Source organism: Diorhabda sublineata, chromosome 5 (assembly GCF_026230105.1).
Source record: "Diorhabda sublineata isolate icDioSubl1.1 chromosome 5, icDioSubl1.1, whole genome shotgun sequence".
In the NCBI taxonomy this organism is placed as follows: Eukaryota; Metazoa; Arthropoda; class Insecta; order Coleoptera; family Chrysomelidae; genus Diorhabda; species Diorhabda sublineata.
The window spans coordinates 36632167-36652259 of NC_079478.1; the positions used below are offsets into that span (position 1 = coordinate 36632167).

A 20093-nucleotide genomic window follows, 5' to 3' on the forward strand; every position below is an offset into this window, starting at 1 on the left:
TTGCCAGATTTTGCGGATAATTTAGAGATATTTTTTAGGTATAATTTAATTTATTCAACATAACACCCACGACGTAATTTTTTATCAAGTATATAAATATAAAGAATGTCCCTAATTGAACAAATACGCCCTCTATCGTGATAAATCTGATAAAAACTTGATTTTTTCGTATAAAAGAGAAATTTTATTTATGCTAATAAAACTAGAAGAAGAATATTATCATTCGATCTAACGCTTGTATAAGTTACTCATAATTTAACATAATGACCATTAATACACCCACAATCTCAGTGATCTTGGCCTTTGCGACCTCGCGTCCACGTGTTATACACAGGTGAAAGTTTTTTTTTTCTTTTATCCACAATTAAAATTAAAATTCCTTCAAAACTTCTAAAATTAACGTTAATTGGATAATTTGATAAAAAAAATTTACTCACTTTGTAAAGTTGTAGCCGTAGACGTAAGCAGTCCTTGTAACGACCTTGAATTGTGTCGTAAAAGATCGGCAAAGTCCTTCTGTCCCTGCTTCCTCAATAATGTCTCCGTTTTATCATCACAGCATTGACCGCCACATTTGCTACCTGTTATTCAAAAATTTCAAATTGTATTCTAAATCTAATGTTCGAAAAAAAATTGCAAAAACATTACACAAGAACAATAAAATATCTGACAACAATGTAAATACGACTATTAGTACACCGTCACAAAATGAAATGAAGGCGTTTTTTAACGGTTGCAAATTATGGTTCCATTACGATTGACGTCACTCATAATTTATATATCCATCCTTTTTTATTGCGCGTGGAAACATATACTTACAATAAGTAGTAACATACGTTCTTTTGGAACAGTTATTATGACTCATAAGTTAAAAAGAGATAGAGAAATATAATTTTTAAGGAGATTGTATTCATATATTATACATCAGACGTGCTGTGGATTCAAAATGTGTCTATTTCCACGGAATTGTAGTTCTAATTCATTTTAGTTTATCGTATATAATAAAAAATACCGAAATTTGTTATTTTCGGTAAACAAAACTTTGTTAATGTACCGTTGGCGAAAGTTGAAGTTGAAATTGCTTTTGTTCTTTTGTTTTATGTAATCAAATTCGGAAAAATAGGTACGGTTTTCCCGGGAGTATTTACTTTCGACCGTGTTACCAACGAAATTGTTCGGAAAACTCAATTTAGGAAACGAAAGAAAAATGAATGTCGTATTGTTCACCCGTTTGAAATTTTTTTATCGGATATACAGCGGGGAACAGAATTTTCAATAACCGGAATCGAGATGTCACAATAAGGGGAAATGACGTCACTTATATCTCAGTACAACCAATCCCTCGAAAGGAACAGTCCATTTTCGATTTTAAGGGGAAGGAACGTCACTCTAATAATTTTATTACTAGACAAAATAAATACGGAAATAAAAAAGTTTATTTTCCGTGTCGTATTTCTAAATTGAGACAATCTGTATACGTTAGAACTGTATATAGTTCAATAACGAATCTAATTTCAATCTCCTATAGTTTGATGGATATTCTTGAATGAATGGCTGATGATGACAAGTTGCGGGTACTTAATTTTCAGTTAGACGTACCTAAATCGCGATCTAACCAGGAAAGATCCCATTAAATGTTGACATGGCTCATTATGAATTACAAATGCGACGAAGCCGTCGCCGCCATACCGAGATGCGATATGCAGATAACTTCATACCTGTTATTATTAGAGATGGCCTACTAGATCCGACTGACTTTTCCAAGCGAATTTACGAAATCGTTTATCGAAATTTTAGTATTATATATGAACAAATACTAATTTTATACGTTTTACAAATACTATACATTCGTTTTTTATTTTCTCGTTATGTAGGTCGACGGACAATAACAATAATGTAAGAATACACAGACAAACAATAATAAAACGGTCACAAATGATACTAGCAACGTTGCCAGATTTAAAAAATTTACGATATAAATCTATGATGAAATAAAAATGATATATTAATAACCGGTATCTTTGACTGTAGAAAATTTTTATGGATATGACAACACGGTTGGATATCGAACCACCCACGCGCATTCCGGACTTTTATTGGTACCGTTGAAGCTTTGTTCGGTGGATGTACAGTCATACCACCGCAAATCGGATACGATAAGAACACCTGAAGGAGGCGATATTAATGAAAAGAAGACGAAAATGAATTAAAGTTAATGGTTTTCTAATTAATATTGTGGTTTATTAAAATTACTTATTTGTTCGTAATTATTTAAGGTCTGTGGGTGGTTTTAAGTAAAAACGATGGTTTTTAATGACTAATCAACAACTTTTTCATAATTTTTACAATTATTTACAGTCGCGAAACGCGAATAATCAACCCACATGATAAAACAAAATATACAGGGTCAATAAAAATGAGAAATGTGAAAAATGAGAATTTTTTCAGTTTTATCGTTAAATTTATATGGAAAATCGAATTTTGAAAATTTTGATAACATCGTTTATCAAAGTACATCTCTTCTTCTATCTATTAAAAAAAACTGGAACTCAATATTAATAATATTAACGGATTTAAGACGTATTGAAAATTATATATAAAAATCCAAATTACTCAACCGCCATTTTGAATTTTCAAAATTTGAAAACATCATCTTTTTTAGAAGAATATCCTTCACATTTCCGCATTATATCAATTTTAAATTATAATTTTTACTATACTTTCCACGTTAATGAAAAATTTTAAAAATTCTATTTTCGAAAAATATAATGTAAATTTTTTTTTTTCGAAATTATAGTTTCACCACGTTATAGAATATAAAATTTCCCACAATTTTGATCCGTACAATTTTTTTGTACGAACAAAAATAAAAAAGTTATCGTAAAATTTTTAAATACCCGATATCCTAACCTAACTTTCATCGAAATTTACAAGAGAATAAAAACCCTTCAAAACCCGTTTTATCTACTATATTGCCCTACATACCTCCATGACCTAGATCCCCATCCCCCGTTTAGCTCCTGAGAGAGCAATATCTACAAATTCCAACCCCCCAATTCTAATCAAATTCATTCAATTTCCTCCCATTAATCTCGTGGATTCCTTTTCAATGAAGCGCGCATTCGATATCACGATGCCAAAACGTCACCAATAAGATTAATAGGGTGGAAAAACAGGGGCGGGGCTACTAAATTAGTTTTTCTTTATCTAAACTATATAAAATGAATATACCCTGTATATACAAGAAACGATGATTTCTGACACATTATCACGCGAAGCGCACGTGACCTGTCGAAAAAGGGGTGATTGAACAGGGTTGCAATAAGGGACGCGAAAATTTTAAAATTGGAACACAACAAGTAGTCATATGTTTTTTTATTTTTTTTTTAAATCATTTTTTTACACTTGGCAACGACGTATAACATTGATTGAATGCGATTTTACAACGTTGTCACGTAGATCTAAATAATTTTATTGTTAAAAACACGTATTATTGATATTATAACTTTTTAGTGATTTCTTATGTCATTAGATTTTATATTTTAATGAAATTAAATTATTTCTCATTATTATTTTTTTGTTAATACTGTTACTTTGATTTTTTTAAGAAGTTATTAAGATTTACTATATATTTTTTTGGAGATATTTTAGAAATGAAACACAGTCTGACAACACCGCACAGAAGTGGATGGTTGTGTAGTTATTGCTTTTTCATTCTAAACTACGTCTATCTCTTTCTACTTCATTGATTGCTATCGATGTTATTTGGAATTGTCTGTGTGTCTGTGTTATATAAAAATGAAAAATAATTTGATTTTTAATGATTTGGTATGAGATAATTGTTTTATTCTGCAATTTAAACTTAAATAATTTGTTTTTTGGATGCAAATGCGGGAATAATCATTATAATTACATAAAGAAATAGAAATTAAATCAAATATTTTGAGTAAATATATATAGGGTTGATTAGTAATATTTTTTTGTCATGTTTACATGAAATAAAGGTGATATGTTGATCAGTGTACAATTAAAATACCAGGGGATCGTAAAACTTCCGAAAATCGCATCCAGATGGGGAAACAAAAAAAAAATGTGAACCGTAAACGAGATTATACATTTAAATGAGGCAGTAACAGATTTTCCCGAATTTTTAAATTCAACAAGTTTTTCTTGCCGTCTAAAAAACTCGTATGCAAATTTCCCTTTCATTTTTTTGACATTGTAGTCGTTTCAAGACGCTGCATCTGCGAACTCCGGAACTACCCTTCATAAATTACCCTTTTTTTTTAACCGCCGTTAAAAATTCTTTCTACACCGTAAATAATTGAGTCGAACGACATTTTCGATACATAAAAATAACGAAAAAAAAAAAAAAAAAAAACGATATACAATAAAATTATTTTACTATACGTGGCAACGTTGTAGAATTGCGTTTAATCAATTTCACACAACGTTGCCAAGTATAAAAATGTATCATCTTTATGTAAAAGTGTTTTATATTAATCAGATGGTATTTCATATACAGGGCGTATACAAAAACTTCAAATTTCAACTTACGAGGTACGTTCAATGATAACGACAGTAAATTACAATTATTTAATTCATATCGAATTTTTACAGTGTATATTTGCACGAAAGGAAATCTGAGCTAGGGTTTTCCCGGGTTTTCACCGCGCGTTTGTATGTATGTGGAAATCGCCTTCATCACTACATTTATCATTGGAAGGAAAACTCGGTTGTGGGAAATTGAAACGATATTTTAAAAGTGGGTGGAGTTTTTCTTACAATCCGCGTAAAATGTTTACGATTTTTTCACTCTATAATCGTAAATTGAAGGGGTGCAATAAAGGAAATGATGATTTGTATTGGGGTTGAACCGAATTGGCAGCAATTTTACCAAAAAATAAAATACGACTTTTTGATCGTTACCTGTATACGGTATCGATGAAATTAATACATAGAAATGAAGCTAACGTCATTTAAATATAAATGGTGTTCAATAAACTGGGTATCAAATCACAATTTGAATATTAATTTCTTGTAAACAACTCGTATAAATTTGCTCCCACGTTTGGGTACTTTGTTACAGGCATTTGCATACCATTAAAAAGGACTAGACGACATAAAAATAACGATGAACTCGCCGCTTTTTTAATTATACAGGAAACTTTCCAAAATATAAAAAAAAAAACAAACAAACAGAAACGATTTAATACCCGATTTATAATAAATAACAAATATTATAATGTGGAACAAAAATTGAAACTTGACAACACTGTCACTTATAACAATCATAAATTTGTTAGGTTAAGTGTAATTCCACTTCAGAGGGAATATTTAATTTTTTAATAAAACGATTACTTTTGATATATTTTCAATACTTTTCAGTAAATAAACATGTATCTTAATGCCTTTTTGTTATAACTGATACACGATTTAATACCCGATTTATAATAAATAACAAATATTATAATGTAGAAATAAAATTAAAACTTGACAACACTGTCACTTATAACAATCATAAATTTGTTAGGTTAAGTGTAATTCCACTTCAGAGAGAATATTTAATTTTTTAATAAAACGATTACTTTTGATATATTTTCAATACTTTTCAGTAAATAAACATGTATCTTAATGCCTTTTTGTTATAAGTGATACACGATTTAATATAAATCACTATTCAAAGTTCTAAAATTAGTACGCGGGCTATTTTATCTCTCCCTGTATAGATATTAGCTATTAGAAATGACTAAATTCACTCACCAAATATGTTAACAACAGTTATCAGCGTATTTACAACGGAATCCTCATATTACAGCATCTAAAAATTGATTTAAACCTCGAACTTCTTATACGTAAATTTACCATAAAAACAACACTGCTTTTGACGTTAGGTATTAATATGGCGCCTAAATAGGAAGTTCAAAGTTCAACAAAAACTCGCCTCGGCTAAACAATCAAACAACAAACTCTTCGTGAGAAAATTTATTGGTTTTTCACAACCAGTTTATAATCCCCACGCACACACCTACACTATAAAGGATAAAGGTAATTAACACTTTTCTTACACAAGAAAACAAACGTTCAATGAAATGGCGTTGTAAATACTTATTCCTATTTAATAATGAGTATGTGTCATTCAAAAGTAGAAACCTGTAAATAGTTCGATTTAGTATAAATGACGTACGGGTAGTTCACAATAGAGAGCGCTACTGTATTACTAATTAAAGTTTATATATAATAATAATTGTATTATTATGATTCAGGAATATTGATTTCTTATTAAATTACGTTTAGATACAACCTCGTATATATTTTATGTTTGATTTATTGTCAGAAATGAACGTTTCAATTAAGAAAAAAACGACTTTTTACAAAACAAACCGCTACGAAATTGACGTTAAGTTTTTATCTCGTCATCATCTTAATAATAAAAAAGAAGAATCTTGAAAGCGGATATAAAACGTGCCGCCATAACGTTTAAAAATAATAAGCTAGAGTGATGTGAGGTATGACCTCACCTTATAAGTCTACAAAATGGGCACACACCCACGACTGTACGATACGAGAATCATTAATCTCACCATCTCTTGTATATATTTCATTCAAATCGCCATTTTGAACGTAATTTTTATATTAAACAATAATTAAGATATAAAATGTACCGGGTGGGCATATATGTCAACCACTAGGGGGCGTATTTGAATTAAAAATAGCAAAATTAAACTTTCAATTATTATAATGCCATCTCTAGTTTAGATTTCATACTATTTTTAATGTTCATATAAATTTAAATCTATTTTTACTAATCGTGTCCGGATTAAATGTGTTTATTTGCCCTTTATGTGAGTGAAGGGTAAAAGCGAAGTGCGCCATTTCGAGATTTGCCAGATGTGTACCAAATAAAAACATCTGTTTCAAATTTTAATTAGTCCAATTAAAGAACGGAATGAATTTTGAAGATACATCTACAAACGTATCCTTTGTTCATACGTGTCTTATACATACACCAAAATTAATTGATTCAATACTTTGAGGTTAGGATGTAAATACAATTCTAATTAATTCGTGTAATCGAATAGTGAAGTTTACACGGTTTTGCAGTTAAATAAATACGTAAATAGAAATTGAATAATAATTTACCCAAGTAAATAAATGTCGTGGAAATGATCACAACGTTAAAAAACAAGTTTTACTTTACAATAATCGCCGAAACAGAATGTGGAACAAATAAGAAATCACGTACGGACTCTCCTGCTTTTTGAAATTGCATTATTGATACAATCGAACCTAACTGGTTAGCGGTGTTGTCGTATCTACTTTTACGTATTAGATTCCCTACGAATGTTGGATATTCTTGAATAAGTATATTATTTTTAGTTTATAAATGTTTCAAGTAACGAAAATCGAATGTCAAAATGTCAATTGTCACTCATTTTCCACAGAATAAATTGCTACCCAACTTAAAAACACAGAGCTGTCTAAATATAAGGTTGGTTGCCTAATGTGTTAAAACGATTATTGGCAGTTATAAATCAAAATATTGTTTATTGATATTTATTTTTAGTTTATAAATGTTTCAAGTAACGAAGATCGAATGTCAAAATGTCAATTTTCCACAGAATAAATAGCTACCCAACTTAAAAACACAGAGCTGTCTAAATGTAATGTTGGTTGCCTAATGTGTTAAAACGATTATTGACAGTTATAAATCAAAATATTTTGTATTGATTTTTCATATTTAGTTACAAATATATTGTCTCGTGCATTTTCGTCGATCCCCTTAGGACTCGGCTGTTAGTTGAGACGGATTTAGTGGGATTTTAAGGGTCTCAACGTCCGAGGACGCATTTGTTTGCTTTTAATTATAAGTACACTGCAAAAAATTAAACAGTTTTTGTCTCTGCAGCCATAAGATAAATTCTCTTTGTTTTAATTCATTATCTCGAATTTTATTATTATAAAACGTGAATTGCGAAATCTTAAATTAAAATGTCGATTTAGATATTAAGAAGCTGATTCCTACAACTCGTCGAGAATTATTATTCTTAACTCAATTTGTTTGTAAATACCAGTTGGCAACAGCTGACTAGTCGCTTCTCGCAGATTTATATCCTTTCTTGGATTGTTTTGAACAGATTATTTTGCTGAATAATCAACAAATATTTAGGTACGAGTTTTCTGTAACCGATAAAAATTTTTTCGATATCCCATATATTTATAACGAAACTGGCAACACCGCGACTGTTGGCCTGGTTGCGTTTCTACCGAAATAAACGGCCATAAATGAGAAGAATACGTCGATGCCGTCGCTGATATATATATATATAAAAACCGGTCTGGTAAAACTTTTGCACTTTTCGACATTTTTTTGCCTTTTTTGGTTGCTGGAAGTATTTGGCATATAAGAAGCGAGTCGTATAGACGTTTCGTGAAAAAATGTGATACTTACAATTAAACTAAAAGATATTATTCCATTTAAAGTGAAAAAAAAAATATTATAGAACAAAAAACAAATATTTCATCGTCAGTTTTGTCTAATATAAGAATACATTATATAAAAAACGTAAATTATAAAACAAATAATACGTGCAGTTACAATTCTAAGGTCATAAATGTCTCGGCTCGTACGCAAGCGTCGTAACTCTTTAGGAAACTAGTAAGCAGTGTTGCCACTTCATTAGATCTCTTACCCTATCACGTATTTAATAATTTATTCAAGACAATTAAAAATTGAATTAAAATTATTTATAATTGAACAGTCAAATGACAAATTGATAAAAAGTCTTGAGACACATCGTTTTCTATTATTAAATGAGCATTTTTTTCAATAATAAATTATACAGGGTGTTTGCGACGTGATCTAATTAGATATTATTTAGTTTTCTGATGGACAGGTATGGTTAGAAATCACATCCCCTGATCTGACGTCGTTAGACCCGTTTTTGTGGTGATATGTCAAAAGTATTATATACAAAACTAAACTTAGAGATATTGAATAAAATTAGAAATTGGTATTGATACAAAAAACACCCTGTATCATTTAAAAAGACAAATCGACGTTTTTCCCAGCCTTTATTTATCTCATTCGATTATTACGCAACCCATTATACTTGTACGTTTATTTTACCGTAAAAAATTGCTACGTGGCAACGCTGTTGACAAATATGACGAGTCATCAGCTTTGTTCGCGGGTGATAATTATAACCTATATAAAATTAATTCGTTATATTATAAACCTTTTACGATTTACTAGGGAATTAAGTTAATTGTTAAAAATATATTTACGAAAACGAACGATATTATATAGATTTAAAAATTTCGTGCCGTTCTTTTGGTCGATTTCAATCTGGTGATTTGTGGATTCCAATATGGCGGAACAGAATATAAAAAAAGCGAGGAAATTAATTGAAATTTTGCGACATCACTTGTATAGTTTCTCTAAATATATTATTACATCACCGACATGTTCTTGTGTATTAATAGAATGCAAATTGAATCACGTTGGGAACGTTGCTGTGCATATTTTTGACATAATTTCTCCATTGAAGTTTATTTGTAAGAAACGGCGTTTAATCCATTTCCCTTTCGACTCAGACATTTCGGGAAAGGGGGGGGGGTGTATAAAATAATTTGAAAAGTTGTGATTGAAATTACGTTGATACGAAAGGCTTGAAAATCAGTTTATTGGCATTAGAAAGAAGCGGAAACTGGACGTATTAAGGTGAATTTGCTCGAGGGAAGAATTTCTCGTACAGGTATCGACTTGTTTTTTTCTTTTCGAATGACTCACAAATGCCGCGGTAGTATATTTATTACCTGGCACGAAAAGGCACTGGCGATCTAAAATTCTTGGGAGAAATCGGTCAGACTGAATAACTGTAATAGTAAATAAATATTTATTTATATTTTGATTACACAAAAGGAAATACTAGGTTTTAAATTATACGTATTAAATAAATGGTCTAAATTACCGTGCGTCTGCTGTTAGTCCGGTCAATGTGTGTTAAAAACTGTCGTAAAAAAATTTTGACATATTTTGATGAAATTACGAATTATTTTGGACTAATTTGGAAAAACTGATGAAAATTTTTGATAAATATGAAATTGACTTTTATTTTAATAACCTCCAAGACGTAAAAAATATATTATTTGCAAGTCTTTGATATTATGAAGAGTTTTAACGAATTTTAAAATATTTTAATGTTTTGAAAAACATTGGAAACTTCTTTAAAACGTTCTAAAACATTTTAAGACTATTTTTTGAGATTTTAGGGATTTTTAAAACATTTAAATGACTGTGAAACATTGAAAAGTGTTTTTATATTTTGTATGATATATTTTTAAATCATTTTAAGACATTGAGGACGTGTTTTTGACATTTTAAGAATTTTAACACATTATAAACGTATAAAGATCGAATAAGGCAATTTAAGACATCGAAAATCGCTTTTAAAACATTGTAAAACATTATAAAATGTCTGAAGATGTTGTAAGACATTTTTTAACAATGTACGGCAATTTAAGAAACTTTTATACATTGTAAAACATTTTAAGATGTTGCTGGGTAGTTTAAAACATTGGAAAACGTTTTTAAAACCTCTGTTTTACATTTTAAGACGATGTAAGACATTATAAACCAATCTAAGAACTTACAGGGCAATTGAGGACATGGAAAATCGCTTTTACAACATTGTAAAACATTATAAAACGTCTGAAGATGTTGTAAGACATTTTTTTAACAATGTACGGCAATTTAAGAAACTTTTATACATTGTAAAACATTTTAAGATGTTGCTGGGTAGTTTAAAACATTGGAAAACGTTTTTAAAACCTCTGTTTTACATTTTAAGACGATGTAAGACATTATAAACCAATCTAAGAACTTACAGGGCAATTGAGGACATGGAAAATCGCTTTTACAACATTGTAAAACATTATAAAACGTCTGAAGATGTTGTAAGACATTTTTTTAACAATGTACGGCAATTTAAGAAACTTTTATACATTGTAAAACATTTTAAGATGTTGCTGGGTAGTTTAAAACATTGGAAAACGTTTTTAAAACCTCTGTTTTACATTTTAAGACGATGTAAGACATTATAAACCAATCTAAGAACTTACAGGGCAATTAAGGACATGGAAAATCGCTTTTAAAACATTGTAAAACATTATAAAACGTCTGAAGATGTTGTAAGACATTTTTTTAACAATGTACGGCAATTTAAGAAACTTTTGTACATTGTAAAACATTTTAAGATGTTGCTGGGTAGTTTAAAACATTGGAAAACGTTTTTAAAACCTCTGTTTTACATTTTAAGACGATGTAAGACATTATAAACCAATCTAAGAACTTACAGGGCAATTGAGGACATGGAAAATCGCTTTTACAACATTGTAAAACATTATAAAACGTCTGAAGATGTTGTAAGACATTTTTTTAACAATGTACGGCAATTTAAGAAACTTTTATACATTGTAAAACATTTTAGGATGTTGCTGGGTAGTTTAAAACATTGGAAAACGTTTTTAAAACCTCTATTTTACATTTGAATACATTGTAAGGCATCATAAACCAATCTAAGAACTTACAGGACAATTTAAGACATCGAAAATCGCTTTTAAAACATTGTAAAACATTATAAAATGCCTGAAGATGTTGTAAGACATCTTTTTAACAATGTACGGCAATTTAAGAAACTTTTATACATTGTAAAACATTTTAGGATGTTGCTGGGTAGTTTAAAACATTGGAAAACGTTTTTAAAACCTCTGTTTTACATTTTAATACATTGTAAGGCATCATAAACTAATCTAGGAACTTACAGGACAATTTAAGACATCGAAAATCGCTTTTAAAACATTGTAAAACATTATAAAATGCCTGAAGATGTTGTAAGACATTTTTTAAACAATGTACGGTAATTCGAGAAACTTTGGGTAGTTGCAAAAGGTTTTAAAACACGTTTTAGGAATGTCAAACGTTTTAAACATACTCAAGAACTGATAGGGCATTTTAAAACATCGAAAAACGCTTTTAAATCATTGAAAAATGTTTAGACATGCTGCAAGACAATTTACGACAATGTAAGAAACTTTAAAACATTGTAAAATATTTTAAAGGCACGCCGGATGGATCGGGACATTGAAAAATGTTTTTAAGTCTTCAGAAAAACATCGTAAAACATTTTTTTTTGATATTTAATGGCGTTTAAAGCCTTCCAAGACATTCTTTTTCTACAGGTTAGCAACAAAATTGACGTTGAATACGAAAATTTGCAGCAAATTGTTGTTTCCGTCGATTCTCGTTGTGTAAACATCTAAAATGGCCGAAATAGTTTCTATTCGGGTAAATATCGACCGTACTATATTCGATTTACCGCTTCTGTTGTTATTTTGCATTCAGCTTGTAAATCAAAAGACACACGACACCCGAATAGATTAAAAACGTCAAATAATCAACAAAACAATTCGAGCGCGTCTTCGTTAGTTGTGGGAACGTCGAAATCGTTTAGGTAGACGATTATTTAAATTTGATCCAGTTCGAATTATGAAACGGAAGCAAATAACTCCGTCGAGCGAAAAAAAATATTCCAGTCGATCGTTTCCGATGGACATTTTTTGGTTCGGCACCGAAAAACTCAAAAAAAACGGGCGCGGCTATCCGGAGGACCCGATAAAGGCGCACGGCCCGAAAAACCGACCCTCGAGCTCAGCAAACTATAAAAGAATGATCGTCGAGTTAATTTATGTCTTACGAAAGGGCTCGTTTGGATTTTACGTCCGAAAGATGAATTATTAGAGATGGAAATGTGGGTTACCGAATTCAATAAATGTCAACACGGTGGAAATATTGATAGATCCGTACATGTGTATCTGAAAAGTTGTGAGGAATAAATATTTAAACGTTTTAAAGACATTTAAGACGTTGGAAAACTTTGAGACACTTGTAACGAGTCGTAAAACAGTTTGAGAACCGCTGTAAGATCTTGTAAGACATTGTAAAACAGTGTAAGACATTTTTGGTCATTGTAAGTCACTTTAATGAACTGTAAGACGTTTTAAAACATTGTAAGTCATTAGAAAACTTTCTCAAAATCGCTGTAAGTTGTTTAGAAACATAATAAAAGGTTCCTTAATGTTTTGAGGCGTTTTTTTGCATTGTAAGACTTTGTAAGGGAATGTAAGACTTTTAAAAACATTTCAAACATTCGTAAGACATTTCAAGACGTTGAAAGAGTGTAGAAAACAGTTTGAGAACCGCTGTAGGATCTTGTAAGACATTGTAAAACAGTGTAAGACATTTTTGGTCATTGTAAGTCACTTTAATGAACTGCAAGACGTTTTAAAACATTGTAAGTCATTAGAAAACTTTCTCAAAATCGCTGTAAGTTGTTTAGAGACATAATACAAGGTTTCTCAATGTTTTGAGGCGTTTTTTGCATTGTAAGACTTTGTAAGGGAATGTAAGACGTTTAAAAACAGTTCAAACATTCGTAAGACATTTCAAGACGTTGAAAGAGTGTAGAAAACAGTTTGAGAACCGCTGTAGGATCTTGTAAGACATTGTAAAACAGTGTAAGACATTTTTGGTCATTGTAAGTCACTTTAATGAACTGCAAGACGTTTTAAAACATTGTAAGTCATTAGAAAACTTTCTCAAAATCGCTGTAAGTTGTTTAGAAACATAATAAAAGGTTCCTTAATGTTTTGAGGCGTTTTTTTGCATTGTAAGACTTTGTAAGGGAATGTAAGACGTTTAAAAACAGTTCAAACATTCGTAAGACATTTCAAGACGTTGAAAGAGAGTAGAAAACAGTTTGAGAACCGCTGTAGGATCTTGTAAGACATTGTAAAACAGTGTAAGACATTTTTGGTCATTGTAAGTCACTTTAATGAACTGCAAGACGTTTTAAAACATTGTAAGTCATTAGAAAACTTTCTCAAAATCGCTGTAAGTTGTTTAGAAACATAATAAAAGGTTCCTTAATGTTTTGAGGCGTTTTTTTGCATTGTAAGACTTTGTAAGGGAATGTAAGACGTTTAAAAACAGTTCAAACATTCGTAAGACATTTCAAGACGTTGAAAGAGTGTAGAAAACAGTTTGAGAACCGCTGTAGGATCTTGTAAGACATTGTAAAACAGTGTAAGACATTTTTGGTCATTGTAAGTCACTTTAATGAACTGCAAGACGTTTTAAAACATTGTAAGTCATTAGAAAACTTTCTCAAAATCGCTGTAAGTTGTTTAGAAACATAATAAAAGGTTCCTTAATGTTTTGAGGCGTTTTTTTGCATTGTAAGACTTTGTAAGGGAATGTAAGACGTTTAAAAACAGTTCAAACATTCGTAAGACATTTCAAGACGTTGAAAGAGTGTAGAAAACAGTTTGAGAACCGCTGTAGGATCTTGTAAGACATTGTAAAACAGTGTAAGTCATTAGAAAACTTTCTCAAAATCGCTGTAAGTTGTTTAGAAACATAATAAAAGGTTCCTTAATGTTTTGAGGCGTTTTTTTGCATTGTAAGACTTTGTAAGGGAATGTAAGACGTTTAAAAACAGTTCAAACATTCGTAAGACATTTCAAGACGTTGAAAGAGTGTAGAAAACAGTTTGAGAACCGCTGTAGGATCTTGTAAGACATTGTAAAACAGTGTAAGTCATTAGAAAACTTTCTCAAAATCGCTGTAAGTTGTTTAGAGACATAATACAAGGTTTCTCAATGTTTTGAGGCGTTTTTTTGCATTGTAAGACTTTGTAAGGGAATGTAAGACGTTTAAAAACAGTTCAAACATTCGTAAGACATTTCAAGACGTTGAAAGAGTGTAGAAAACAGTTTGAGAACCGCTGTAGGATCTTGTAAGACATTGTAAAACAGTGTAAGTCATTAGAAAACTTTCTCAAAATCGCTGTAAGTTGTTTAGAGACATAATACAAGGTTTCTCAATGTTTTGAGGCGTTTTTTTGCATTGTAAGACTTTGTAAGGGAATGTAAGACTTTTAAAAACAGTTCAAACATTCGTAAGACATTTCAAGACGTTGAAAGAGTGTAGAAAACAGTTTGAGAACCGCTGTAGGATCTTGTAAGACAATGTAAAATAGTTTAAGACATTTTTGGTCATTGTAAGTCACTTTAATGAACTGCAAGACGTTTTAAAACATTGTAAGTCATTAGAAAACTTTCTCAAAATCGCTGTAAGTTGTTTAGAGACATAATACAAGGTTTCTCAATGTTTTGAGGCGTTTTTTGCATTGTAAGACTTTGTAAGGGAATGTAAGACGTTTAAAAACAGTTCAAACATTCGTAAGACATTTCAAGACGTTGAAAGAGTGTAGAAAACAGTTTGAGAACCGCTGTAGGATCTTGTAAGACAATGTAAAATAGTTTAAGACATTTTTGGTCATTGTAAGTCACTTTAATGAACTGTAAGACGTTTTAAAACATTGTAAGTCATTAGAAAACTTTCTCAAAATCGCTGTAAGTTGTTTAGAGACATAATACAAGGTTTCTCAATGTTTTGAGGCGTTTTTTGCATTGTAAGACTTTGTAAGGGAATGTAAGACTTTTAAAAACATTTCAAACATTCGTAAGACATTTCAAGACGTTGTAAGAGTGTAGAAAACAGTTTGAGAACCGCTGTAGGATCTTGTAAGACATTGTAAAACAGTGTAAGACATTTTTGGTCATTGTAAGTCACTTTAATGAACTGCAAGACGTTTTAAAACATTGTAAGTCATTAGAAAACTTTCTCAAAATCGCTGTAAGTTGTTTAGAAACATAATAAAAGGTTCCTTAATGTTTTGAGGCGTTTTTTTGCATTGTAAGACTTTGTAAGGGAATGTAAGACGTTTAAAAACAGTTCAAACATTCGTAAGACATTTCAAGACGTTGAAAGAGTGTAGAAAACAGTTTGAGAACCGCTGTAGGATCTTGTAAGACATTGTAAAACAGTGTAAGACATTTTTGGTCATTGTAAGTCACTTTAATGAACTGCAAGACGTTTTAAAACATTGTAAGTCATTAGAAAACTTTCTCAAAATCGCTGTAAGTTGTTTAGAAACATAATAAAAGGTTCCTTAATGTTTTGAGGCGTTTTTTTGCATTGTAAGACTTTGTAAGGGAATGTAAGACGTTTAAAAACAGTTCAAACATTCGTAAGACATTTCAAGACGTTGAAAGAGTGTAGAAAACAGTTTGAGAACCGCTGTAGGATCTTGTAAGACATTGTAAAACAGTGTAAGACATTTTTGGTCATTGTAAGTCACTTTAATGAACTGCAAGACGTTTTAAAACATTGTAAGTCATTAGAAAACTTTCTCAAAATCGCTGTAAGTTGTTTAGAAACATAATAAAAGGTTCCTTAATGTTTTGAGGCGTTTTTTTGCATTGTAAGACTTTGTAAGGGAATGTAAGACGTTTAAAAACAGTTCAAACATTCGTAAGACATTTCAAGACGTTGAAAGAGTGTAGAAAACAGTTTGAGAACCGCTGTAGGATCTTGTAAGACATTGTAAAACAGTGTAAGTCATTAGAAAACTTTCTCAAAATCGCTGTAAGTTGTTTAGAAACATAATAAAAGGTTCCTTAATGTTTTGAGGCGTTTTTTTGCATTGTAAGACTTTGTAAGGGAATGTAAGACGTTTAAAAACAGTTCAAACATTCGTAAGACATTTCAAGACGTTGAAAGAGTGTAGAAAACAGTTTGAGAACCGCTGTAGGATCTTGTAAGACATTGTAAAACAGTGTAAGTCATTAGAAAACTTTCTCAAAATCGCTGTAAGTTGTTTAGAGACATAATACAAGGTTTCTCAATGTTTTGAGGCGTTTTTTTGCATTGTAAGACTTTGTAAGGGAATGTAAGACGTTTAAAAACAGTTCAAACATTCGTAAGACATTTCAAGACGTTGAAAGAGTGTAGAAAACAGTTTGAGAACCGCTGTAGGATCTTGTAAGACATTGTAAAACAGTGTAAGTCATTAGAAAACTTTCTCAAAATCGCTGTAAGTTGTTTAGAGACATAATACAAGGTTTCTCAATGTTTTGAGGCGTTTTTTTGCATTGTAAGACTTTGTAAGGGAATGTAAGACTTTTAAAAACAGTTCAAACATTCGTAAGACATTTCAAGACGTTGAAAGAGTGTAGAAAACAGTTTGAGAACCGCTGTAGGATCTTGTAAGACAATGTAAAATAGTTTAAGACATTTTTGGTCATTGTAAGTCACTTTAATGAACTGCAAGACGTTTTAAAACATTGTAAGTCATTAGAAAACTTTCTCAAAATCGCTGTAAGTTGTTTAGAGACATAATACAAGGTTTCTCAATGTTTTGAGGCGTTTTTTGCATTGTAAGACTTTGTAAGGGAATGTAAGACGTTTAAAAACAGTTCAAACATTCGTAAGACATTTCAAGACGTTGAAAGAGTGTAGAAAACAGTTTGAGAACCGCTGTAGGATCTTGTAAGACAATGTAAAATAGTTTAAGACATTTTTGGTCATTGTAAGTCACTTTAATGAACTGTAAGACGTTTTAAAACATTGTAAGTCATTAGAAAACTTTCTCAAAATCGCTGTAAGTTGTTTAGAGACATAATACAAGGTTTCTCAATGTTTTGAGGCGTTTTTTGCATTGTAAGACTTTGTAAGGGAATGTAAGACTTTTAAAAACATTTCAAACATTCGTAAGACATTTCAAGACGTTGTAAGAGTGTAGAAAACAGTTTGAGAACCGCTGTAGGATCTTGTAAGACATTGTAAAACAGTGTAAGACATTTTTGGTCATTGTAAGTCACTTTAATGAACTGTAAGACGTTTTAAAACATTGTAAGTCATTAGAAAACTTTCTCAAAATCGCTGTAAGTTGTTTAGAGACATAATACAAGGTTTCTCAATGTTTTGAGGCGTTTTTTGCATTGTAAGACTTTGTAAGGGAATGTAAGACGTTTAAAAACAGTTCAAACATTCGTAAGACATTTCAAGACGTTGAAAGAGTGTAGAAAACAGTTTGAGAACCGCTGTAGGATCTTGTAAGACAATGTAAAATAGTTTAAGACATTTTTGGTCATTGTAAGTCACTTTAATGAACTGTAAGACGTTTTAAAACATTGTAAGTCATTAGAAAACTTTCTCAAAATCGCTGTAAGTTGTTTAGAGACATAATACAAGGTTTCTCAATGTTTTGAGGCGTTTTTTGCATTGTAAGACTTTGTAAGGGAATGTAAGACGTTTAAAAACAGTTCAAACATTCGTAAGACATTTCAAGACGTTGAAAGAGTGTAGAAAACAGTTTGAGAACCGCTGTAGGATCTTGTAAGACATTGTAAAACAGTGTAAGACATTTTTGGTCATTGTAAGTCACTTTAATGAACTGTAAGACGTTTTAAAACATTGTAAGTCATTAGAAAACTTTCTCAAAATCGCTGTAAGTTGTTTAGAGACACTTTAAGGCGTTATTAGTCACAGTAAATAATTTTATTGAACCCTATACCTTTTAAAAGGACATGTGAGTTATACAGAAATATTTTAGGAACGTTTTAGGCATTCCGGCACTAAATATAACCTAAAATACATCAATGAAAGTAAATTTGCACGCGCCCGGTGTACATTGAAAACATCGACGTCGTGTCAACATTTAAAAATACTTTTTCTGAGTATAAAATGATTTAATACACTTCAAAACAAGCCCTGAAAATAACTAGTTTCATAAAAATAACGATCTTTTCACCAACGCAGGTAATTCTGGCGATACCATCGTCTTTCGATGTCCTTCCTCCTTTTGTCGGTCAGTTATCCTTAAATCATATTTATGACACTCCCACAGGTAAGGTATATTACAAAATGGAAGACAATAGAACGCGGATAGTCGCAAACAGGCTAAAAATCCGTTAAGAGGGTGATTCATCACTTAACAGTCGGCTAACTATGACAAATCCATCGCTGGTATAACCATAGAGGTTATAATTTACGTTATCTACGTATTTTACAACCAAAAATTGAAATTTTAGTCACGAAATATACCAAAAAACAATAATGGACGGAACTAAAATATTTCACGTCAACTTTTATAGATACTACACCCTGTATATTCACTAGCGGCTTTTTTAAATATCATCGTTTGTAGTTGATTCACTTTTCCTAGCGCACGAGAATCAATTATACCTTAATTAAAACGAATAACTAGTATAGTACGTTTCCGAATATATACGCGTAGTATATAAGCTCCCGTACTAACAGAACATCGGTAATAATAATTATTGAATCGAGTTTGGGAAAAAAAAAAACGAGTAGAACGAGGTAATGTTATTCAATTAACATCCCAGATGGACGATTGACAATCAAATAGACTATTGTGACTTATGTCGTTTATAAATATTATAACTACATTCCATTGTCGATTGTTTTCTATACGAAACGATTTGAGGTTATGTAATTATTACTTGGAATAACGTATCCGCGATTAAACATTCGATTATAAATCACACAAAATTCGTTTCGATACCTAATAATCGAATAAATTATTTTGAATTTTTACAATTTAGCGGGAATATTGACCCCTAAATACGTGGTTCAATTCCTGACCTCCCTTATTCAATAATCAAGATATTCTAGCGACGTTGCCATATCACACGCATTCCGACTAAATCCAAGACGGTATTTTAAATATGAACGTATATACAGCTATCTTTATCTAGAAAAGAATGCCCTTTTGCACACGTATATTCGAAAGAATGAATAATCTACCTGTTTTATATAATCCTACCTGTTTTTTTTTGTTTACTGTTGTTGTAAATATATAAAAGATTCCCCATAAAGGTTTATATGCACGACTAGGTCTGAAAGGCACATTAATAAATTTTAAATAGTCTTTTCGGGTATTTATAAGATTTTTATGTAAAAAAAAAATGTAGACGAAAGTTTTTACAGATATAATTACAAAATACACGCGGCAACAATGTACTGTCATTGGTATACTAAGAGAATTTTTTTAGCAATTATATGTTATAAATAATGCAAATATTCTATAGAAATTAGTATAAATACTTTCAATTCTTGTAAATTTATATATAAAAATAAATTTTAAATTGTCTGTTGTGTAATT

The 20093-nt window shown here is 30.8% G+C and overlaps 1 protein-coding gene across 2 annotated transcripts in view; it reads right to left on the reverse strand.

The window, feature by feature from the left end:
- LOC130443838 (division abnormally delayed protein) overlaps nt 1–20093 on the reverse strand; it is a 63393-nt gene that overhangs the window by 42454 nt on the left and 846 nt on the right. The window contains exons 1-2 of one of the 2 annotated variants that reach the window (XM_056778703.1): nt 5764–6151; nt 438–581 (exon numbers count right to left, since the gene is read on the reverse strand). Coding sequence is in view for 1 of the 2 variants with exons in the window: in XM_056778702.1 (XP_056634680.1) it covers nt 438–581 (144 nt within the window). In the remaining variant the exon portion in view is untranslated. Of the gene's footprint in view, nt 1–437; nt 582–5763; nt 6152–20093 lie in introns of those variants that run through there. The other variant, XM_056778702.1, reaches the window with a different exon arrangement.